This window comes from Nyctereutes procyonoides, unplaced genomic scaffold, assembly GCF_905146905.1.
Source record: "Nyctereutes procyonoides isolate TBG_1078 unplaced genomic scaffold, NYPRO_anot_genome, whole genome shotgun sequence".
Classification (NCBI taxonomy): Eukaryota; Metazoa; Chordata; class Mammalia; order Carnivora; family Canidae; genus Nyctereutes; species Nyctereutes procyonoides.
The window spans coordinates 15,646,943-15,670,969 of NW_026575034.1; the positions used below are offsets into that span (position 1 = coordinate 15,646,943).

A 24,027-nucleotide genomic window follows, 5' to 3' on the forward strand; every position below is an offset into this window, starting at 1 on the left:
GCGCGATCCTGGAGACCCGGGATCGAATCCCACGTCGGGCTCCCGGTGCATGGAGCCTGCTTCTCCCTCTGCCTATGTCTCTGCCTCTCTCTCTCTCCCTCTCTCTGTGACTATCGTAAATAAATAAAAAAATTAAAAAAAAAGAGACATCTACACAAAATATATCAAGAATAAACTCGATGCCCACAGACCCAGTTCAAAGCTGTGGCAGCTTGATGCAGGGATGCTGAGCGCCGTTCCCAGGGCGGGAGTTTGAGAGGGCTGCTCTCTCTGCTTGGGGTGCCCGTTACCTCTGTAATGGTTCGTGCAAAACAAGCACCAAATATGACATTTGCCTCTTGCTGTTCTCCATAAAAGCCAAAATCCTCTTTGGGTTTCCTTCAGCGGGCCAAAACAGGTACTAGCACAAGTCTCACAAGAACATTGAGTGGCATAACGTGAACTTTTGAAAAGCGGGGTATGCTCGTATAGAAAATAATAATAATTTTGCAACCAATGAGGCTGCTTTCTGCCACAGGCAGCTGGCTCAGGGAGTCCCACCCTCCTGGTTCCACCAGCCATCCCAAGGGGCAGGACCCTGAGAGTCAATGTCCACATAAACCTGTAACCCATTTCAGGCACGCCAGCTCCGAATAATGGCCAAGCTCTCCACCAGCTCCCGGCCTAGGACACTGAAATCATAGGAAGTGCATGTCAGTGAGCACCTTGTCAGCCCTTGCATGGCTTTCTGTCCCCCGTGCCCCCAAACAGCCTGGGCAGGGGCTGGCTCACAAGGAGTGACTCGGAGCCCAGCCTGATGGCGCACGGGGCCCCAGGAATGAGCAGAGCCTTCCTGGCCTTCGATGTCAAGGAGCCTGCAGCCCCATAGTTATTGGAGAGCGGGACCCTGTCACGGCAACAGGACCCAAGGTGGGCTCTGGCCCTGAGGTGGGAGCCCCGAGGGAGCCAGGGATGCCCTTCTCCGCAGCACTTTGGCGCCACCTCTTGGGCACCCGCAGAGTGGCAGTGACACGAGCTTGCCAGGAGGAGCCAGGGGCTGTCAGAGACCTCCCAGGTCCCAGCAGCCTGGGCCCGCAGGGGCACTTTCCTGCGGGGTCTGGGCACTCAGGAAAGGAAGGGAGAGAAGGAGAGACGGGCAGCCCTGGAGGAGGGGGCCGAGGAGGCTGCTCCCGTGCAGTTCCAGTCTGAAATGGGAACATTCCAGAATCCAGGACCTCATTCACACCTCTATCATTAAACTGTGCCAGGAAAAAAAAAATTAAGATTTTATTTATTTATTAATGAGAAGAGAGAGAGTGAGAGAGACAGGCAGAGGGAGAAGAAGGCTCCATGCAGGGAGCCGGACACGGGATTCGATCCTGGGTCTCCAGGATCACACCCTGCGCTTAAGGCAGGCGCTAAACCACTGAGCCACCCAGGGATCCTGGAAAAAAATTTTTTTTTAATTAAAAAATAAACTGTGCCAGGCTCTGCATAGGCAGGGAGAAGCCAGAAGGGGTTAACAGGGTGACATAACAGGGTGACTTTGGGAAACAGGGTGAAGCACATGATGTCCGGGCAGGTCTCTGAGGGTAGGAGTTGGCCGCCCGCAGAGAGGCAGAGGGAGCTACATGAGGGCCAAGGCCGGGAGGTGAGAGGGAGAGTGGTTCGCTGGGGGTGGTTCTGGGGGGCCAGAAAGAGGAGAATGTGTATGGGGAAGGGAGCTGGAGCTAAGGCAGCTGGGGGTGAGGTTAAAGGGGCCCAGCTCACCCAGGACCTTGCTTTCTGGAACCCCCACCCCATCCAGCAGACCCAGAGCCAAACCTCCAGGGCTTCTGAGTTTGAGTGGTTTTACCCAAGGCTGTCCATGACAGGCCCAGAGCTGCCAGCAAATGCAGCAGATGGCAACAGCTAGCTGCCTGGCTCGGTGGTGGAGAGGGAGGCCAGGAGGGGAGGGGAGGGGAGGGGAGGGGAGGGGAGGGGAGGGGAGGGGAGGGGAGGGGAGGGGAGGGGAGGGGAGAGCCCAGGATGGGAGCTAGAGTCTCTGTCATGGGCTGGTCCCATGACCTGGCAACATTGGTCCTCCCTGGGCCTCAGCCCCCCATTGCTAAGCTGCAGGGATTGGCCGATGGTCTCCGTCAACTCCAACTTAACCGGTCGGGGTCCTCAAGGAAGGGAGTGAGATACAGAGGCGTTTGTGCTTTGAGGACTCTGGCTCTGCCCAGGTGTGCAGGCGAGGAGCTGTTGCACGCTGATGGGGCTTCCTAAGCTGACTTGAGTCTCTAATTCCGTCTGTGGGAGAGCCGGGTCCCCCATGGACGGTAGACACCTGGCTGAGGCTTATGGGGCTCAGACTTCAGCCTCACACGATTTCCCCGCAGCACCCAAGGAGGCCTGCTTTCAGGGTGCTCAGGTGGGGCCCAGAGCTCTGTCTTGCTCCAAATGTTAGAGGAGCCCACTGAGGGTGAATCCAGAGCCCAGAAAAGACGGAAGGAGGCCAGAGAATCCTTCACGGGGGCTGCAGTCAGCGGCATCTGGAGCTGTGGAGTCCTGGGACCGAAGTCAGGCTGGCCTCTGGCAATCCTCAGGAAGCAGGGTTGGGGGAGACCTGACACGAATAACTGACTTCCCTCCCATTCGAAGCGCTGCCTGCATATCCCAGAGCTCTCGCAAGGCCTCTTGCCAACCCCGGAGGGCCGCCCAGTGGGCCAGGGCACTAACCACTTAGGCCTCATTTTATGATCGTAAAACTTTCCTCCAGGGAGAAATATCAGAGGTCAGCAGCCCAGCCCCGTATTTCACAGAACAAGACAAGGAGACCCACATTAGGGAGTGGGTCCATGGGTGGGCCCGAGGGCACGCTGCAAGAGAGCGACAGGAGGAGTAGCTCCAGAGCTCCCCGGGGAGCAGGGCCTGTGGAGGGACGTGTGTTCCGAGTGTGAAATACACACCGAGTTTCAAAGACTTAGTATCGGGGTGTTGGGGAGAGGGGACATAGAATATCTCACTCCTGGTTTTTCTTTTTTTTTTTTTAAGATTTGTTTATTTATTTATTCATGAGAGACAAAGAGAGAGAGAGGTAGAGAGAGAAGCAGGCTCCATGCAGCGAGCCCGATATGGGACTCGATCCTGGGACTCCTGGATCATGCCCTGGGCTGAAGGCAGGCACCTAACAACTGAGCCACTCAGGCGTCCCTAATTTTTCTTAAAAAGAAAAAAAGATTTTTATTTATTTATTCATGAGAGATACAGAAAGAGGCAGAGACACAGGCAGAGGGAGAAGCAGGCCCCACGCAGGGAGCCCAATGCAGGACTCGATCCCAGGACCCCAGGATCACGTCCTGAGCCAAAGGCAGATGCTCAACCACTGAGCCACCCAGGCGCCCCTGATTTTTCTTTTAATTGCATGTTGAAATAAAAAATAATGATATCTTGGAATAAGTAAAATATATTAAAAGTACCTTCACCTGTTTCTTTTGGCATCTTTCCGTGCAGCTACTAGAAAATATTAGACCAAATTAGAGTTTTGCATCTGCGGCTCGTGCTTGGCACCAGGCTGAGTCCCGACACCGGCTGAGCCGGTCGTCACCCGTGTCTGGTCCACCGAGTGGAAGAGGGTGAGGACAGACGTGGGAACCTCTGAGGACTTTCCATGCACCAGGCCCTGGACTTAACATTTCTTTTCCTGGGATCCCCGGGTGGCTCAGCGGTTTGGAGCCTGCCTTCAGCCGAGGGTGTGATCCCAGAGTCCTGGGATCAAGTCCCACATTGGGGTCCCTGCATGGAGCCTGCTTCTCCCTCTGCCTGTGTCTCTGCCTCTCTCTGTGTGTGTCTCTTGTGAATAAATAAATAAAATCTTTAAAAAAAAAACAAAAACATTTATTTTCCTCTTCCCAGCAACCCTGGGCCAGGCGTGGGAGGGCTCAGTCAGGGCCCCGGGCTGGGCTCAGGCCCAGGGCAAGGTGAGGGGTGAGGGCCTCCCTTCCTCACATGTGTTTTGAGTTTCTGGACAGAGGAAGCCACTTGTCGCCCGCCCCTTCCCCTTCCCGATAAATTAAGACTCCCCATTGCCAGGAGCTCAACCCTGCAGGGGCCGGGCAGGCTCCATCGGGAGCGTGACCGCGGGGCCACAAGGTGGCACTGTCCCGCAACCCTCCTCTTCCCAGGCCCGCCCGTCGCACGGGCATCGCAAGCACCGCAGCATTTGGAGGAAGAGCTTTTCCCTGGACCGGTTTTTGAATTTCTAACTCAACCCTTGGCTGCCAGAGGTTACTCAGACTCAGGAATTCTGCTCTTAAGAATGGTCATCTCGGAGCGCACACTTCGAAACCAAGGTCAAGCAGGCTACAGATGATTGCTGATTCTCTCTACCAGGGAAATCTGGACTCAGGCCCTCAAGCACACCCAAAGCGTGCAAGCGGAGTGCACACACATTAAGTAAATAGCACACATCCACACGGGTGTGGGCACGACAGCAAGAAGGATGTTATGGGCTATTTAGCAGTGAGGGGTATTTTTCCTGTTTTAATTTAGGATTTTGGAAGCGGAAGGGGATAGGATGGAAGGAGGGAGGGAGGGCGGGAGGAATGAAAGGAGGAAGAAGGGGAAGGGAGGAAGGAAGGTAGTTGGAGGATGGAGGGAGAGAGGGAGGAAGGAGGGAGGGGAGAGAAAAGAAAGAAAAGAAAACCTTACGCTGAAGCCAAATATGTAAAATGATTTTTAATAAAAAATAATTTTTTTGAAATTCTGGCCACTCAAGTTGCAGACGTGAGGTTAGAAGAAGCTCTTCCCAGTGAACCGTTTTCTGGAACATAACTTAAAAGCCGTGAATCCAGTCCCATTGCCTTATCCCGTAGGAATGTAAACGGACACTCAGGAAAGAGAAATGGCTTCTTCAACATCACACAGCTACTTTTAAATATTTTCATTTTAAACCTAACCCCCCAAAGGCAGGTGTTCCCACCAAGGGGAAAGAAACTAGTTTTTATGTTCTCTGACTCATGTCCACGTTGTCTTCAAACTGTGGTGACAACCCTGGTTCAAGCCAGGCAGTGGTATGGACACTCCTGCCAGCTCCCGGCATCCGTGTGACCTCCCCAGGCCCCTGTGCGACCCTCCCCAGGCCCCTGAGGGTTAGGAAGGGCAAGTAGATACCCCACAGATATCCAAGAGGGGAAACCGAGGCACAGAGGCAACTTTGACTTGCCTTTGAGCACACAATGAGTGAGTGTCTAGAAAAAACAAAACAAAACCGTAAAACCCTAGCACACAGGACTCCAACAACAATTCTACACACTGGTCAAGAGTTGGGTTTATTCTAGGCCTCGTGGGAAATGTTTTTTACAAAGGAGGTGGCTGCTGGGTATTGGTGCTCAATGAAAAAGGAAAGTGAGAACAAGAGACTCTGCTCCTTAAGAATGGGGCCTGCCATCTTCGTGATCCTTTTTTTTTTTTTTTCATCTTCGTGGTCCTATCTTCAGGGCCAGGCATCAAGCAGCCGGCACATTGCGGCCTCCAGGTATTCATCGGATGAATAAATACAGGTGACATGGACACAGAAATAGATCCTGAGTCCTGAGACCAGAAGTCCTGAGACCAGAAGTTAAGATTCTGCACGTTTTTTTTTAAATTTTTTTAAAGATTTATTTATTTATTTATGATAGACAGAGAGAGGAGAGAGAGAGAGAGGCAGAGACACAGGAGGAGGGAGAAGCAGGCTCCATGCCGAGAGCCCGATGTGGGACTCGATCCCGGGACTCCAGGATCGCACCCTGGGCCAAAGGCAGGGGCTAAACTGCTGAGCCACCCAGGGATCCCCGATTCTGCACGTGTTAAAAAAAAAAAAAAGATTCTGCACACGTTAATGCTATTTCCATAATTTACGAGGCAGAACCACCGGAGAGAGGTCTTGAGAGGAGGAAGGCTCCCAGCACACTGGGATCTGCTGGTCTTTTTTTCTCTCGCTGTCACTGTGAACAGCGCATTTCTGGGAAAAGGCAGCCTCCTGCAACATGTTTATCATGCAAACCATTCGCTCAGCTCATAGGTTCTCCCCACCTACTGAGCATTAGGTCCTGAGCAAGTAGAGACGAGACAAATCAAGTGGCACATTTAATATGATGTCTCAGAACTTAGATTTAACATGAGAACATTTAAAAGGAACTGTGTGATCTTTATCAAGTGCTGACTCATAGTGTAGGTGGGGGCCGGGGAAGCAATAATCAGCAATTCAATCCAGCAACAATTCCCTGGACTCCACTACGTCAGAACCCAAGTGCTAGGGAAGTGAAGGAAATGGGGTGAGCAGAACAAGCCAGCGGAGCTCACCAGGTGGATGGGACGAGACAACCGCATAAATAACTGTGACATGAGGTGATGTCCAATAAAAAATAAATATCGTAAGCCTCCCGGTTCAAAACCATTAATGGTTTGGTACGCTTCCCATCTTCCACTTGTGGTTATGCAATTAACAAACATATTTCCTTTATATACATGTGTGTGTGTGTTTCTCCTATTTTTTTCCCTAAAAAAATGGAATCAGATGGTACATATCTTTCTACATTCTTTCCTTATAAACACACCGTGAGCAGCTCTGTTCATCCTACAGACTTTGCATGCCATCCGTCCTTCAAATACTTCCCAAGTGTCTACCGTGTACCAGGTACCATTCTGGCTGTTGTGTAGTAGGGAGTACAACATGGTCCCTCCTCTCGGGTAGCTTAAAACACATAGATGTACCATAATTCAGTAAATCATTTCCTTGTTGCCGGACGTTTCCATTGTCACTCTTTTTCTCTGTTTGTAATGATAAAAATAGCTAAGATTTATTGAACACCTACTATGGGCCAGAACTATCAGAAGCATTTTATGTGGATTATTTCATTTAATCTTTGTAAACAGCCCACTGCTATGATTTCAATTATAGACAAAGAAATGGAAGATAAAGGTTTAATAACTTATGCAAATCATGTAGCTATTCAGTGGCAGAGCCAAGATTCAAACCCAGGCATTTTGACTCCAGAACCCAGACCCTTCCACGAAGCTACGATGGACAAACCTGTTCATATATCTTTTCACATTTATGTGAGCATTTCTGAAAAATGGATTCTTGGAAATTGGAGTTAGTGTTTCAAAGCGTGTACAAATATTTTCTAAATGCCCCATAGGTATGACCTTTGAAAGAGAAAATGGAAAGATCTGTTTTGAATTGTTGAAAGATCATTTTTGTGTCCAGTTACCCACTGCTGTCCTGTGTGGCAGCCGCTGGCTACACGTAGCTATCAAGTGCTTGAAAAGTAGTCAGTCCAGGGACACCTGGGTGGCTCAGGAGTTGAGCATCTGCCTTCAGCTCAGGATGTGATACTGGGGTCCTGAGGTCGAGTCCCATGTCATTTATTCATTTATAAACAAATAAACAAAATCTTTAAAAAAATGAAATGTAGTCAGTCCAAATTGAGATATGCTGTAAGTGTAAAACACACATCAGATTTTGAAGACTTAGTACAAAAAAATGCAAAAAATCCCATCGATAAGTTCTTTTTTTTTCTTTCTTTTTTTTTCCATCGATAAGTTCTATATTGATTACATATTGCAGTGATAGTGTTTTAGATGCATTAGGTTAGAGACAATATATTATTAAAATTTATTACACCTGTTTCTTTTTATTTAAATGTGGGACTGAGCCTTTAACCTGTGGGGTAAATAGCGTCAGAACTGCACTGAGTGGGCAGCCCGGGTGGCTCCGCGGTTTAGCACTGCCTTCAGCCCAGGGCATGATCCTGGAGGCCCGGGCTCCCTGCATGGAGCCTGCTTCTCCCTCTGTCTGTGTCTCTGCCTCTCGGTCTCTCTCTGTCTCTCATTAATAAATTAATTAATTAATTAATTAAAAAAAAAAAAGAACTGCACTGAGCTGTAGCAGGCCCAGCTGGGGCCCAAGTGTTGCAGAACTGGCCATGGTTGTGGAAGAAACCCACATCGTTGTCACAAGTTTGTTGAGTACAACGACTCACACCAGTTGTTCAGCACTCCCCGTATCCCAAGCACTGTGCCCTTTACACGCACAATCTCATTCGTGTGCTTAAAAACCCTCGAGAGCAGACACAATTAGCGTACCACGTTACAGACGTAGAAGTGAAGCTGAGCGTGACACGGGGTCGACAGTCGCTGCCAATCAGTGTTGGCATTCCGTGAGGTCAGCGCTGGGTTTAAAAATAATTCATTAGGGGATCCCAGGGTGGCTCAGTGGTTTAGCGCCTGCCTTCGGCCCAGGGTGTGATCCTGGAGACCTGGGATCGAGTCCCACGTCGGGCTCCCTGCATGGAGCCTGCTTCTCCCTCTGCCTGTTTCTCTGCCTCTCTCTCTCTCTCTCTCTCCTCTCTCATGAATAAATAAATAAAATCTTTAAAAAAATAAAAATAAATAAAAATAATTCACTAGCTTACTTTTAATTTCTTGTGTAGGTAATACAGGCACATTTTACAAATGTCATCACGTACAGAAAGGTGAATGGGGGCGTATTCCCTGTTGATGGGTACACTGCAGTGTGCACGTACTGTTTTTCCTTGGCAGTTTATCTTGGGGTCATCCTATGCCTCACCTTCTGGTGTTTTTTTTTTTTTTCTGGTAATTTATTGAGCTGTAATCCTCATAATGTATATCAACCATTTGAAAGTAAACAATTCTGTGACACTTAGTACATTCCCAGTGCTGTGCCACCACAACCTCTATGTATGCAGAGGGAGAAGCGTTTCCGTCACTCCAAAGGAAAGCCTCCCGCCCCTGGTCACCACCACCTGCATTCTGTCTCCAAGGATATATCCATCCTGGATATTTCACATACACGGAATCATACAACCTGTGACCTTTGGCATCTGGCCTCTTTGACTCAGCATAATGCTTTGGAGGTTCATCCATGTGGTAGCAGCTATCAGTACCTTATTTCTTTTTAAGGCTGAATAATATTCCACTGATGATATACCCCTTTGTTTATCCATTCATCCGTTGGTGGATGTTGGGCCGCTTCCACTTTCTGGCTACTGTGAAGAGTCTTGCTATGAATAGGCATGTCCATGTATTTGTTTGGGTACCTGCTTTCAACTTTAGGATTGGAATTGCTGGGTCATATGGCAATTCTATATTTAACTTTTTGAGAAACTGCCAAATCGGTTTTCACGTTGACTAAGCCATTTTACATTCTTACTGGCAATGCACAAGGGTCCCAATCTCTCCGTATCCTCACGATTACTTATTTTCCCTTTTACTTTGTACAGCTATTCTAATGGGTGTGAAGTGGTTTTGATAAGCATATTTCTCTAACTGACAATATCAGAGAGAAAGTGTAAGCTGTTGAGGACTTTCTTTGTGCTGGTGGACATGTGTGTGTATCTTCTTTGGAAAAATGTTCAAGTCCTCTTCCCATTTTAAAAGTTGGGTGGGGGGGGATCCCTGGGTGGCTCAACGGTTTAGCCCCTGCCTTTGGCCCAGGGTGTGATCCTGGAGTCCCGGGATCAAGTCCCGCATCAGGCTCCCAGTATGGAGCCTGCTTCTCCCTCCTCCTGTGTCTCTGCCTCTCTCTCTCTCTCTCTCTCAATCTCTGTCTCTCTCTATCATGAATAAATAAATAAAGAAATCTTAAAAAAAAAAAAAAGTCTGGTGGGGGCAGCCCAGGTGGCTCAGTGGTTTAGCATCACCTTCAGCCCAGGGTGTGATCCTGGAGACCCAGGATCAAGTCCCACGTCAGGCTCCCTGCATGGAGCCTGCTTCTCCCTCTGCCTGTGTCTCTGTCTCTCTGTGTGTCTCTCATGAATAAATAAATAAAATTTAAAAAGTAAATAAATAAATAAAAATAAAAGTCGGGTAGTTTGTCTTTTTGTTGTTGAGTTGTAAGAGTTCTTTACCTATTCTGGGTATTAAACCTTTATCAGAGATCATCCCTCACTTTCTTCATGTCTGCTCAAATGTCACATTATTGGAGAAGTCTCCCCAAAGGGCAGAGACTCTAGCAACTCTCCCTCGTCCTTCTCAGTCTTCCTCCTGCTTTATTTTCTCTGCAGTATTGATCACCACCTAAAATATAAATACCAAATGTCATTTCTGTCTGTATGTGTGTGTGTATGGGGGGTGTAGGTTGGGAAGTCTCTCTATCCTGTGGAAGGCAAACTCTATAAAAACAGAAGCTTTAGGGAACGCCTGGGTTGGCTCAGCAGTTGAGCGCCTGCCCTCAGCCCAGGGCGTGATCCTGGAGTTGCAAGATCGAGTCCCATATCAGGCTCTCTGCATGGAGCCTGCTTCTTCTCCCTCTGCCTGTGTCTCTGCCTCTATCTCTGTGTCTCTCATGAATAAATAAATAAAAATATCAAAAAACAAACAAACAAACGAACAAAAACCAGAGGCTTTGGGACACCCGGGTAGCTCAGCAGTTGAGCGTCTGCCTTCAGCTCAGGGTGGGATCCTGGAGTCCTGGGATGGAGTCCCACATTGGGCTTCCTGCATGGAGCCTGCTTCTTCCTCTGCCTATGTCTCTGCCTTTATGGGTCTCTCATGAATTAAAAAAAATAAAATCTTTAAAAAAAGCCAGAGGCTTTGTTCTTCTGTTCATCTCTATTCCCAGCTCCTGGAACAGAGCCTTAGCACACAATAAGTATTAGTAGAATGAGTGATGGATGCATGAGTGAATGAGAATAGATAGAGCTGCCTCATTCTCTTGATAGGTAAAAAGAGTTTTATAAACTACTTGTAGTTTTATAAAATGTGATTCTTAGAACACAGTGTCACCTTCTATTTTTTTAAGGATTTTATTTATTTATTCATGAGAGACAGAGAGAGAGGCAGAGACATACACAGAGGGAAAAGCAGGCTCCCTGCAGGCAGCCCAATATGGGACTCGATCCCAGGAACCCGGGATCACACCCTGAGCTGAAGGCAGATGCTCAGCCGCTGAGCCACTCAGGTGTCCCAGTGTCATCTCTTAAGCTTTAAGAGAATTGTTCAGGCCTGTGGGTCTCTGAAACTAGCAGCTGCCCATTCCAGACTCCATCTAGCCATTGGGACAGAGAAGCAGACTGCTCTCCAGCACCCACGCACTCTTCACAGAAGAGGGGTCTGTGCTGCCTCCCCTACCCTGGGTCAGGTGCCACATCCAGACCTGTTTCTATGCTGTTATGCTGTTCACTTTTTATTTTCTCCGTTTCTGACCTCACCTTATGTTGGATGTGACACTCGGCACTGTTTCATCAGCTCTGCCCCCTGAATCTTCATTGTGTTCTATAAATATCTTTCTTTGTCCACCCAGTTTCTGAGCTAGATTCTGGGTCCATTTTTCTTGAGCAGATCTTTTACCAATTCCTCCTCTTTTGGCCCTGTGATTTGAACCCAATGAAGAATGTTTCGTGGTAGCTGCTGGCAGAAAGCAGATGGAAAACCTGGAGAACAATTTCATCTATACTCATGCTCTCTTTCGGTTGGGCCGATGTGCTGCCAGCAACACTCTCATCATCTTCGGATCACGGGGGATGCTTGCAATCTCCCCAACAATCAAGATAGAAGTTCTAGAGGTTGGGTCTCTGGACTGATAGTTTTAAGTCCTTCATTTGCATCCTGCTCACATTTCAGCAGGGGACTGGATGGAAATCAGGTTGCGGGAAGGGATGTGCAGACCCTGAGCGAGCAAAGAAAAGGCATCTAAAATGTGAGAGCCTCAGCAACAGGACCTAAACGAGGATGGGAACGTGTTTATTACGTGAACTTGATCTGAACCTGCCATCCTGGCGGGGCTGTGCGCTGAGGCAGATAAAAGGTTTGCCTGTGTATAAACAGTGAAGAGCTGGCTGCCCCAAGACCCTCCATAACCTTTGTGGTCTAAGCGAAATTGCTGTGGACGCTTCCTTCACCCTGCCCCCCCCCCCCGAAGGCCCAGCTGAGCAGACACAAAGGGAGCTCTGTTCCCTGATCACTTGCAAGAGCTTGTTGGCTGTCCTTGATAATGACAGTGACGTTGAGGATGACGATACAATGATAGCTAACACTCATTGATGTTTACTGCACGCCAGGCACTTTGCTGAGTGACTTAAAAAACTTCCAGTAAGACCCACAACAGTGCCCTGAAGTTGATGCCGTTCCTGTCTTCCTCTCATAGACGGGGGAAGCCGGGTTCTGAGACGGGGAGACAGACGCTCTTCCTATCACCTGCCTGGAGAGTCACACGGGGCTGGGGTTGCCCTTTTGCATTGACCCTGTAGTGTTTCCCAACAAGGGCTAGTTCCTTAAGGTGGGCTTTTATTGCTCTTTTTTAACAAAGGAGAATTTTTTTTTATGTTTCTTTTTTTTTATTTTATTTTTTTATTTTTATTTTATTTTATTTATTATTTTCTTTTTATTGGAGTTCAATTTGCCAACATATAGCATAACACCCAGTGCTCATCCCATCAAGTGTCCACCTCAGTGTCCGTCACCCAGTCACCCCAACCCCTTGCCCGCCTCCCTTCCACCACCCCTTGTTCGTTTCCCAGAGTTAGGAGTCTCTCATGGTCTGTCACCCTCACTGATATTTCCCACTCATTTTCTCTCCTTTCCCCTTTATTCCCTTCCACTATTTTTTATATTCCCCAAATGAATGAGACCATATAATGTTTGTCCTTCTCCGATTGACTTACTTCACTCAGCATAATACCCTCCAGTTCCATCCACGTCGAAGCAAATGGTGGGTATTTGTCATTTCTAATGGCTGAGGAATATTCCATTGTATACATAGACCACAGCTCCTTTATCCATTCATCTTTCGGTGGACACCGAGGCTCCTTCCACAGTTTGGCTATTGTGGACATGGCTGCTAGAAACTTCAGGGTGCAGGTGTCCTCGCGTTTCACTGCATCTGTATCTTTGGGGTAAATCCCCAGCAGTGCAATTGCTGGGTCATAGGGCAGGTCTATTTTTAACTCTTTGAGGAACCTCCACACAGATTTCCAGAGTGGCTGCACCAGTTCACATTCCCACCAACAGTGCAGGAGGGTTCCCTTTTCTCTGCATCCTCTCCAACATTTGTGGTTTCCTGCCTTGTTAATTTTCCCCATTCTCACTAGTGTGAGGTGGTATCTCATTGTGGTTTTGATTTGTATTTCCCTGATGGCCAATGATGCGGAGCATTTTCTCGTGTGCATGTTGGCCATGTCTGTGTCTTCCTCTGTGAGATTTCTCTTCATGTCCTTTGCCCATTTCATGATTGGATTGTTTGTTTCTTTGCTGTTGAGTTGAATAAGTTCTTTATAGATCTTGGAAACTAGCCTTTTATCTGATACGTCATTTGCAAATATCTTCTCCCATTCTGTAGGTTGTCTTTGAGTTTTGTTGACTGTTTCTTTTGCTGTGAAGAAGCTTCTTATCTTGATGAAGTCCCAATAGTTCATTTTTGCTTTTGTTTCTTTTGCCTTCGTGGATGTATCTTGCAAGAAGTTACTGTGGCCAAGTTCAAAAAGGGTGTTGCCTGTGTTCTCCTCTAAGATTTTGATGGATTCTTGTCTCACATTTAGATCTTTCATCCATTTTGAGTTTATCTTTGTGTATGGTGCAAGAGAGTGGTCTAGTTTCATTCTTCTGCATGTGGATGTCCAATTTTCCCAGCACCATTTATTGAAGAGACTGTCTTTCTTCCAGTGGATCGTCTTTCCTCCTTTATCGAATATTAGTTGACCATAAAGTTCAGGGTCCACTTCTGGATTCTCTATTCTGTTCCATTGATCTATGTGTCTGTTTTTGTGCCAGTACCACACTGTGTTGATGACCACAGCTTTGTAGTACAACCTGAAATCTGGCATTGTGATGCCCCTGGCTATGGTTTTCTTTTTTAAAATTCCCCTGGCTAATCGGGGTCTTTTCTGATTCCACACAAATCTTAAGATGATTTGTTCCAACTCTCTGAAGAAAGTCCATGGTATTTTGATAGGGATTGCATTAAACATGTAAATTGCCCTGGGTAACATTGACTTTTTCACAATATTAATTCTTCCAATCCATGAGCATGGAATATTTTTTCCATCTCAACAAAGGAGAAATTATTGAAAAATGAGAAAATTCTATTTTAGGGAGATAAATTAGTGTATCCAAGATGATAAACTAATCTGAAAACTCATAAATGTAGAAGGCAGCAAAACCACGCCCAGAACAGAGTTCTTTCCCCTACACTGCAATGTCCACTGCTGGCTTCTTTGTCTGGCATTCTTTTTTTTTTAAGATTTTATTTATTTATTCATGAGAGACACAGAGAAGCAGAGACACAGGCAGAGGGACAAGCAGGCTTCCCGCGGGGAGCCCAACATGGGACCCAATCCCAGGACCCCGGGATCATGACCCAAGCCAAAGGCAGATGCTCAACCACTGAGCCACCCAGGTGCCCCTTTGCCCGATGCTCCTGACCATAGTCAAAGCCCTCCTTCCTGAGAAGCACCACTTCCACCTGAAGAGCTGCCAAAGGTTTGTGAGAGGCCATACTGCAGGGGAGCTCCAAGTCTGGACCCAGGTGTTCCGCATGACCTGCTTTGACTCCTGGCTCTGACTTTGGGCAAGCTACTTCTTTCTTCTTCATTGTCTTTTAATCTGGGGGATAATTTATGTGCATTAAATTCAGTCTTTTCAGTGTACAGTAGTATGAGTTTCGACAAACGTGTATCAGTTTTCCCTGCCTGCCACCACAATCAAGGTATAAAATCCCCCAAACGTCCCTGTGCCCTTTGTAGTCTGTTCCTCTGGTGACCAATGATCTGTTTGCAGTCTCTATAGTTTTGCCTTTTCTAGAAGATCATATAAATGGAAATCAGTATATAGACTTTTGAGTCAGGCTTCTTTTACTTAGAGTCATGCATTCGAGATGCATCTGTGTTGTCATGTGTATAGTGTATTCCTTTTTTTTATCGTTGACCAGCAAGGATCTCAGTGCAGCAGAAACCAATAGCAGCAACTGGAAACACCTTCCTCCCAGGCTATTGAGAACACCACCCGCCAAGCCTTTGCTTATTATCTGCAAGATGGCACAACTGTCTTGGAGGTAATGGTAGTGAAGGCAACTGGAATCTCAGGTACACAAACATACCCCTTAGAGACTTCGCAGATTCTCTTCTTAGTGATGGCAGATTTGGGCTAAGAGTTCTGTGGTTTGGGCACTAACACGTTCATAAGCTAGAGAATCCTAGGATACTCAGGTCACGGCAGGTAGAGTCAGAGCCAGAACTCAAACCCAGGACTATCCAGCTGTAAGTCCAGCCTTCATTCCACCATTCTAGCAGCTTCCAACCACATTTACAGGAAAGCAAGTGCTGTGGGGCCTGACCGTGCTGTCCTTTGGTTTGGGGGAGAGACTGATGGCATGGGAGGAGAGCTTTTTGGTGAGGACTGATGATAACATAATCCTTAGCAAGGACCACCCGAGAATGTAGCCTGAAGGGTCGCATCTCACATCTGCTGGATCTGCATCTCAGGCACCTGTACTGTTTAGCAAGCTTCCCAGGAGACTGTTAGGTCACCTGCATCATTCTGTCCCCAAGCAGCACAGAGAATTGGGTAGAGTCACATTTCTAGATATCGTTTCTCCTTCAGTCGCCTTATATTATCAGTTCTTTGCTTTTCTTCTTTTGGTACTGGCCCCTCCAAGATTCTCCTGCTCCTTATTCACCCTCTGCTTCAGACCACATGCAAGCATAGACAGCGCACATGAATCCACCTGCTAAACAACAAAGCAAGACAACCAGGCAAGGGCTCATCCTCCTGGTCTGAATTTCACGGGTGATGGCTGGGAATATGGTCCCCGGGGTCTCTTTGGTTCACCCACCCACGGAAACTTGGCAAATTACACGTATGTTTTGGATATTCAGTGGCTGTTACTCATGGAAATCCTGAATCCACATGAACACTCTTTCCAAAACCAGATGGAGTTTCCATTCAGAGCAATCTTGGCACCAATTTCTTCAGAACAATCACAAGTTACAGGCAGGACCTGAGAGGGCTTGATGAAACTGGTGGTTGGCCTTGCAGGTCAGGGGCCCACTAGCAAAGGGGAAGATGCCCCTGACATTTCCCTGTCCTGCAGCACCTGGTGGCCTGCTGTCTCTAACTCATGGGTCTCAGAAAGGAGGTAGTAACCTCCTCCAATTCCAATCTTCTTTTTTTTTCTTTAAAGATTTTATTTATTTATTCATCACACACACACACACACACACACACAGAGGCAGAGACACAGGTAGAGGGAGAAACAGGCTCCATGCAGGGAGCCCGATGTGGGACCCGATCCCAAGACTCCAGGATCACACCCTGGGCCGAAGACAGCACTGAACCGCTGTGCCACCTGGGCTGCCCAATTCCAACCTTCCTTGAAGAGGATTGCCTTGTTAAGATAAGGCAGCCCCACTCCAGACATTTAAGGCAGTTTGGTAGCCAGGAACAGAAAGTCCCTAAACCTAGCTCCAACACAAAGGGAAGTATATGAGAAGAATCCAAAAATATCTCACAGACTCTAGGGGCAGCTGGGTCTCCGACAGACTCATGAAAGATTAGAACCAGGAACTGGAATGACATAGTTAAGAAGCTGCTCCTCCCTTCCTCCTCCTCATCCCCTCTCCCAGGCTCACAAATCTCTTTTTCTAAACATCTCTCTCCCTCAATCGCTCTGCCTCTGAATTTCTCTGTCCAGGTTGGCTTTTGTCCTTGAGTAGCTGCATGGTGTCTCGGGCCTCAAACTTAATGTGGAATCTGAGGGCTCAAGCTGTCTCTGGCGCAGCCAAAGGGGTGGGAGAGGAGGGTCAGCCAGGAGGATTACTGGATCCCACCCGAGTTCACGGGGCCGCCTATGTGTCCTGGCGTTCTCTGCTTACACTACAGAGTCCGTGAGGGCCGGACCTCAGCTCCAAGCAGGAGATGGTGGCAGGGACAGTCATCCTGTGCAATCTCACGTGACTTGCATTCCAGGAGGGAAAACAGATACTAACAGTCACACAGATACCTTATCTCTGAGCCACCTCTTGACATTCTTTTTCCAGATTATGTTCAGAAATGTCTATCTAAAATGGAAGGGAAAGGGAGAAAAAAAAAGGGAGATGTGTATTCTGAATTGTTAAAGTTTTTTTTTAAGATTTTATTTATTTTAGAGAGAGAGAGTACAAGAGGTGAGGGGAGGAGGAGAAGCAGACCCTCTGCTGAGCGGGGAGCCCATGAGACAGGAGAGGCTCCATCCCAGGACCCTGAGATCATGACCTGAGCCGAAGGCAGACGCCCAACCCACTGAACCAGCCAGGCACCTTGAATTGTTAAAGTTTTAAAAATCAGTGCATAATAGTCATCTACGCAGACTGCACGCCTCTAAGTTCTGGATATCTGAGGTTTCCTTGTTTGCAAAGGGGGACAGATAAACCCCATCCACAGCCTAGAGCCGTTGCCTGGCTCCAGGCCTCTGGCCCTTCCACCCACCCCAGGAGGAAAGCTATAACCATTCAAGCAGACAGAAGGGCCTTTTATGAAGAGAAATGCCCCTCCCTGCAGGCCTGTGGGGACCCTCCCACTCCTGCTTCTCACCTCACAGCAATGGGGGCCACCGCTGGGCCTTGGGGAGGTGAGCATTTCTGTTAAGAGCAGATCTAAGAAAAGTCTATTTGGCACTAAGAGGTTTTTCATTTTGCTTTATTCTGGGCGATGGGATAGGGGTGGGGGGACTTGCCTATTGCTTTTTTTTTTTTTCTTTTTTGGTTTCAGTTTATTCAATGACTTCAAACATGCTGAAAATAATACAACAGACACTCCCATACACCCACATGTAGCTAACCAGCCGTGATGATTAAACAGATATCAGTATTTGGACACTTCTAATTCAGAACCCTTCCCTGCAGGTACACTTTCTGTCTTAAAGAAATAAAGTGTTATACATCCAACTGAGGACCGCCCGCCCCCATCTCTCCCTCTGCCTTCCCTCTTAGGGGCAGCCTACACATTTCTGCACTTTTTTTAAAACTATATTTGTAGGATCCATAAACAATACAAATTGCCGTTTTGTGTCTTTAAAATATGCACAAATAGCACTGTGTACATATCACTTTGCAAATTGCCTTTCCTGCTCCACATCATTTCTTCTGAGATTTATCCATGTGGTTGCCTAGAAATATTATTCATTACGTTAATGGCTATATTCTATTATTTGTAGAAATCCCAGTTTAACCATTCTGCTGAAAACCCACTAAGTGAATGGTTTTCACATTTTTTGCTACTGTAAATAGTGGCTTCAATAAGCATCTTTATAGATGGTTTGGAAGCACAAGGTCACAATTTCTGAAGGGCAGACAGCTAGCCAAGAAATTGCTGTGTGGGTGCTGGCTTTCTAGGTAATTTTTAGCAGGTTAAAACTGCTCTGCTCTCACTTCTCAATAATGAAATGGGACCCTGGTGTATGACTCTGTAGGCCCTTCATAGAGAAAATGTGAAAACTTAGAATTTTAAAATAATAGTGTCCCTAATTGTTATAGAACTTAAAAAGAAAAAAAAAACAACAAATGTCCCTAATTGTTATAGAACTTAGACCAGACATATAATGGAAATTGTGGAATTTTAGAACATTTCTTGCCCTAAAGATGATTGATCTGGCCGGCTCTGGCCAGCTCTCGGGCCCTGTGTGCCCCTGGACCCCTCACCTTACAATGGCCATTTAGAGTCAGCCACACCTGAGTCTCCTTCCAGATGACCCCTCGCTTGCTGTCTGGCTTTGAGAGGATGGCCTAACTTCTCTGAGTCTCCATGCCCTCACTATGGAGTTGGGGTGTGCGCGGTGTCCAGTGGTAAGAAGGCCCATGGACTCAAGTGTATGAACAGGACAAAGAGGCAATGGGCCCTGTAGGGGAAGAAAAATTTCTCCTCTACCCTTGTAGGGTCTCCAGCCACGCCTAAAAATTAAACTGACATAAGGCAGATTAACAGAAGGTATATAAATTTTACTAAAATTTCACACATACATAGGAACCTTCACAAGAAAATGAGGACCCCAGAGAGTGACCAGGTCAGAAAGCTTACAGACTTTTCAGACAAATAAACAATAAACTTGTGAATAAATGACAAGGCAAAGGGCTTTAGGCTCAGGATGGTAAACTGTGGAGAAGTGACCAAATGGGGGTGGGGGTAGGGACCTAGTAGACGATAGGGTCATTTTAGTAAATTTGTTTGTACACATCCATTTTGATATCAGGTCCCATTTTGATATCAAGTCCCAGTACCTATTTAATGATAAGGACATTCTTTTCTTGCTGGTACAGGGAAGGCACCTTTCTCACTGTGGCATTTCATGGCCTATTTTTAGGTAGAAAGGAACAGTCTCAGAGCCTTTCCTGCATCTGCTATTTCTCAAGTGCCCTCAGCTCAAAATAATCAGTTTTTGAGGTGGCATGTCCTGAATTCCTTCATCCTCAAACACATTTTTTCCAAGTGGTCACCTGTACCTGCACTGAAATTGTTCATTTAATACTCCCAAGTCAGCCCCAACACTTCCCAGTTGAGAGCAGAGGAGTCTGGCAGAGAAGGATGAAGACCCTGGAGCCAGATTCCTGGGTTCAAATCCCAGTTCAACCATTTAATTGCTATGTGGCCTTAGAAAAGATTCCTTATTTGCAAATTGGGGATAAAACTAGAAGTACCAACTTCAGAGGTTGTCTGAGAATTAAATGAGTTCACACTTCTTCCTGGCACATGGCACTCGGTAATGGTATTGCTAATACTTCAGAATAGCAATAGCTATTGATATTGTTGGGGCGCCTGGCTGGCTCAATCGGTTAAGCGTCTGCTTTTGGCTCAGGTCATGATCCTGGGGTCCTGGGATGGAGCCTCACCTCAACCTCCCAGCTCAGCAAGGAACCTGCTTCTCCCTCTCCCTCTGCCCGCCCCCCTCCCATTCGGGTTGCTCTCTCTCTTTAATAAATAAATGAATACATGAATACATGAATAAATGAATAAATGAATAAATAAATGAATGAATGAATGAATGAATAAATAAATAAAATTAAATCTTTGAAAAAATAGTTTTTGTTTTACTGATTAGCTCATCCATTCCTCAGGAGCCCAATGTGTATTACGGCTGTGGCCACGGTGACACGAAGGTGAGCAGGTCATTCTCTGCCACCCAAGGGCTCCCCCTGGCCACTGGGGGGAAATGGGCCAGGGTCCAGAAAGCCCATGGCAAGTCTGCGGCAAGGGGGCACAAGGCGCAGCGGGCACCCCTCCCCCCCCAGGACAAATGGGGAGGAGCCGGAGAGACTCCTAGTTCTTGAAAGGTGGGGGGAGTCCGCTAGACCAACGGGGGGAGGGAGGGAGGGAGGGAGGGAGGGAGGGCTGGCCAGACAGCAATACCGAGACACAGGAGGTTTAAGAAAACACTCGGCTATTAAAAAAATATGTGAGCGCTTCCTGTTCTGGGTACTCGCACGCTTAAAAAAATCGCTAGGAAACCGCGTGGCCCTGGTCCGGGCGCGGGGAGGCGGCTGGGGAGCAGGAGGCCCGCCGGCCGCGCCGCACCTGCCCGCAGGCCCGGGCCACCGCACCCCGCTCTCGCCTCCATCTCCCCCTCGGGCTCGCGGAGCGCCCGCAGCTCTGGGGCCTTGGCGGGACCCGGAAGGTCGGCAAGGTCGCGAGGAGCAGAGCTGGGTCCCCGGGGCTGCCGGCTCTCAGCCACCCGGCCCTGCCGCCCGGGGTGGGGGGGGTCCTGGCCGCGGCGGGGCGACCACCGGGCGGGATGCGGCGGCCGAGGCGCGCGGGGGGGCGGCCCGGGGCGCGGGCGGCCGCCGGCCAATGGCGAGGGAGGGAGCGGGCGGGGCGGGCGGGGCGGGCGGGGCGCGCTGCGGGTCTCCGGGCCCCGGCGCCGCCGCATCCCCGCGCTCCCCTTCCGCGCCGCTCCCGAGTCGTGCGCGCAGCCCGCGGCGGCGTCCCCGGCGAGGCCCGGCAGCTCCAGCCCGCGCACAGCTCGGTCCGCTGGGGGGGGGGGGCGCACGGGGCCGGGGGGGGGCGACCCGGTGGGGCAGGGGCCGGGCTCGAACCCGGGACGCGCGGGGCTGAGCGGGCGCCACGGGCGTGGGGGACTAGGCTCGGTTGCTGCTGCGGGGAGGGGCCGCCCCCGGGGCCGGGGAGGAGCTCCGCGCGGGCGGGAGGAGGGGGCGCGGGGGCCTCGGGCTCGTGCCCTGGGGGGTGCGGGGAAGAGCGGCGGGGCGGCGGGGTGCTGGGCGCGCTCTGACCGGCTCCCGACGCAGGCGGCGGCGGGCGCAGAGCGGAGATGCGGCGGCTCGGGGGCACCCTGCTGTGCCTGCTGCTGGCGGCGGCGGTCCCCACGGCCCCCGCGCCGGCCCCCACGGCGCCCGCGGCTCCCGCCGAGGCCGGCCCGGCTCTCAGCTACCCGCAGGAGGAGGCCACCCTCAACGAGATGTTCCGCGAGGTTGAGGAGCTGATGGAGGACACGCAGCACAAACTGCGCAGCGCGGTGGAGGAGGTGGGTGCGCCCTGCCGGGGGTGCCGCGGGGCCGGGGGAGCGCCCTGCCGGGGGGTGCAGCGGGGCCGGGGGAGCACCCTGCTGGGGGGGGCAGGGGGAGCGCCCTGCTGGGGGGCACGGGGAGCACCCCGCTAGCGGGCTGGGGGGGAGCGCCCTGCTGGGGGGGCAGGGGGAGCTCCCTGCTGGGGGGCACGGGGAGCACCCCGCTAGCGGGCGGGGGGGAGCTCCCTGCTGGGGAGCACAGGGAGCACCCCGCTAGCGGGCGGGGGGGGAGCGCCCTGCTGGGGGGCACGGGGAGCACCCCGCTAGCGGGCGGGGGGGGGAGCGCCCTGCTGGAGGGGCCGGGAAAGCGCCCTGCGGGGGGGCAGCCGGCCGGGGGCAGCGCTCCGCGCGCCGGGGGTGGGGGGAGGTGGGGGCCACTCACTGGGTTCAGCGAGGAGCCGGCGGCAGATTCGGAGTGATCCGGGCGGCGGCGCAGGGTGAGCTCAACTCCCACCTCCGACTGCCTGCCCCAGGGTCGGGATCTGAGCCCGCTCGCCGGGAGTCTGCGGCTGGACTCCCGCAGGGGCGCCCGGGGCACCCCCTGTGTGCAGGCTGCCGGCCACCACCCCGCAACTGTCTCTAGTGTGCAGTGTCCCCCGCCGCCCGGTCGAAGCGGAGGCTGGCGCGGGCCCCGTATCCCAGCGCCGGGGTTCTGCAGAGAGGCCAGGGAAGCCCCAGGGATCTCAAGTTCTAGCTTGTACGTTGGGCTTTGAGCCTGTGCCATCCTCCCAAGACGCAGTTCGGAGGCCGGGTGGGGACAAAAAGCCCGGAAAGCTTTGCTGCTGGTCTGTCTGGGCTTCCCCAAATGCACGTGAGGCCAAGAAGGAAAATCAGAATCCTCAATCCCGGCCGCGTGAATTTTCAGATGGGGGAGGGGCGGACAGTGGGAAGGGCGGCCCACCTCCACCCCAGGGGTGCTTTGGAGTCAGTCCTGAGCTCAGAGTTCTCCTCGGGCCGCTGACCAGCAGGGTGACATCGTACCTCAATTTCCTGATAGAATTAAATGCCTTGATATGTGTGGGCACCTGGCATATTGTAGGTGGGCAATATACATAAGCTGTTACTATCAGATACCACCTACCTTGGCAAAGCTTGGCCTGGCTTCTTCCTTCCATCACCTCCCAGGTCCCCGCACTGTGGGTGGCACCCTCTAGGGTGAGCACCTAGGTGTTGTCAGGGCTGCCTGGGCAGGAGGTGCAGCTGGCCTACCTGGCCCAGCCCAGGTGTCAGGAGCTGTCCCTGGTGGCTGGGGTTGGTGGGCATGGTCACTGTCGGGTCTGGCTCTGGCTGCAGCCTGTCTTTGGGGAGAAGCCAGCCGTCCTAGTGAAGGAGTCAGCAGGAGACCAGATGTCCAGGCTGCGGGGTGAGGCGTCTTCTCACCCCTGCTTCTTCTCCACATTCCTTTGGGACAGAGCCTTAAATGCTAGCTCTGATCTACCAGGAGAGGCTGCTTTCTCCCCACAACCTATGTCCTTTGGGGGTATTTCCCTCTCCCTCCCACAGCAGTCGGCCTGGTGGAGTATACAGTGAAGGGGACCCTGGATTGGGAGGCAGTTGTGTGGGAAGCTGTCCTGAACATCCGCTGGACAGGCCAGATTCCAAAACCCAGGGACAGACGTTCTGTTTCCAGTGAAGGCAAAAGGATCATGACATGGAATAATTAAAAGGGAATGGGAATCAGATGGGCCCCTATATCTCTTAACTCTACCCCTTCCTATTAAAATGGAGCTCATGATCCTTCTGGTGCCAGGGCAGGTCATCTGCTTTCCTTATCTGGGCTCCAGGATTTTCCCTCCAGCACATGGATTTTGGGTGAGACTGTTGAGGTCAATGCCATGTTTTTATTTTGTGTGAATTTGTTTGTGCAGCGTGGTCTTCTGATGGTAGCTCTTGCTTGAAGGAGACAGGGGAGCAGCAGGGGCCTTGCTAGTCTCTTCATTGATCACAGCAGTTTGGGACCGGAGGGACCTGAGTGGCATATCTATTCTGTGGAAGTTGTCCTCATTGGCTCTGCCAGGGTCCCAGCTAGGCTTGTGAAGATGGACTGGTTGAAAGTTTGCCACCAGTGGAGTTACTGGCTGCTACCTCTGTCCTGCTCAGGGGTCATTCCCCGAAGAGTATCCTCAACGGCAGTGGGGACAGGTTGAGAGAGGCTGAACCCCTGCGTGGCAGGAGAACAGGCCGTGGGGATCAACCTTCCTTTATCTGACCCTAGCTCTACTACGTGGTAGGATCCAAGACATGTCCCTCCTCCCCCGTTTAGGATAAGGGGTGATTTAAATGAGATGATGCAAGTAAAGCAAGATATCTGACCGTCTAAAATGGGGTAAGAAAAATTGTGTAACGTAAGTCATCCCTTGAGGTTGTTGTCAGGATTATGGGAGATCGTTGGTTCTGGATGACTCATGGCCGTTATTATTATCATCTCAATAGTCCCATCCTGATGACGACAAAGAACCACCAGTATCTGGTATATGATAGACTCTCAAGAGATTGTGGCTATTGATATTAATTTTTTA

The 24,027-nt window shown here is 50.1% G+C and overlaps 1 protein-coding gene across 2 annotated transcripts in view; it reads left to right on the top strand.

The window, feature by feature from the left end:
• The first annotated feature begins 20,481 nt into the window (after positions 1-20,481).
• DKK3 (dickkopf WNT signaling pathway inhibitor 3) overlaps positions 20,482-24,027 on the top strand; it is a 44,016-nt gene continuing 40,470 nt past the window's right edge. The window contains exons 1-2 of one of the 2 annotated variants that reach the window (XM_055317992.1): positions 20,482-20,602; positions 21,231-21,466. In XM_055317992.1, coding sequence (XP_055173967.1) covers positions 21,254-21,466 — 213 coding nt within the window. In that variant the 5' untranslated portion in view covers positions 20,482-20,602; positions 21,231-21,253. Of the gene's footprint in view, positions 20,603-20,841; positions 20,951-21,230; positions 21,467-24,027 lie in introns of those variants that run through there. The other variant, XM_055317991.1, reaches the window with a different exon arrangement.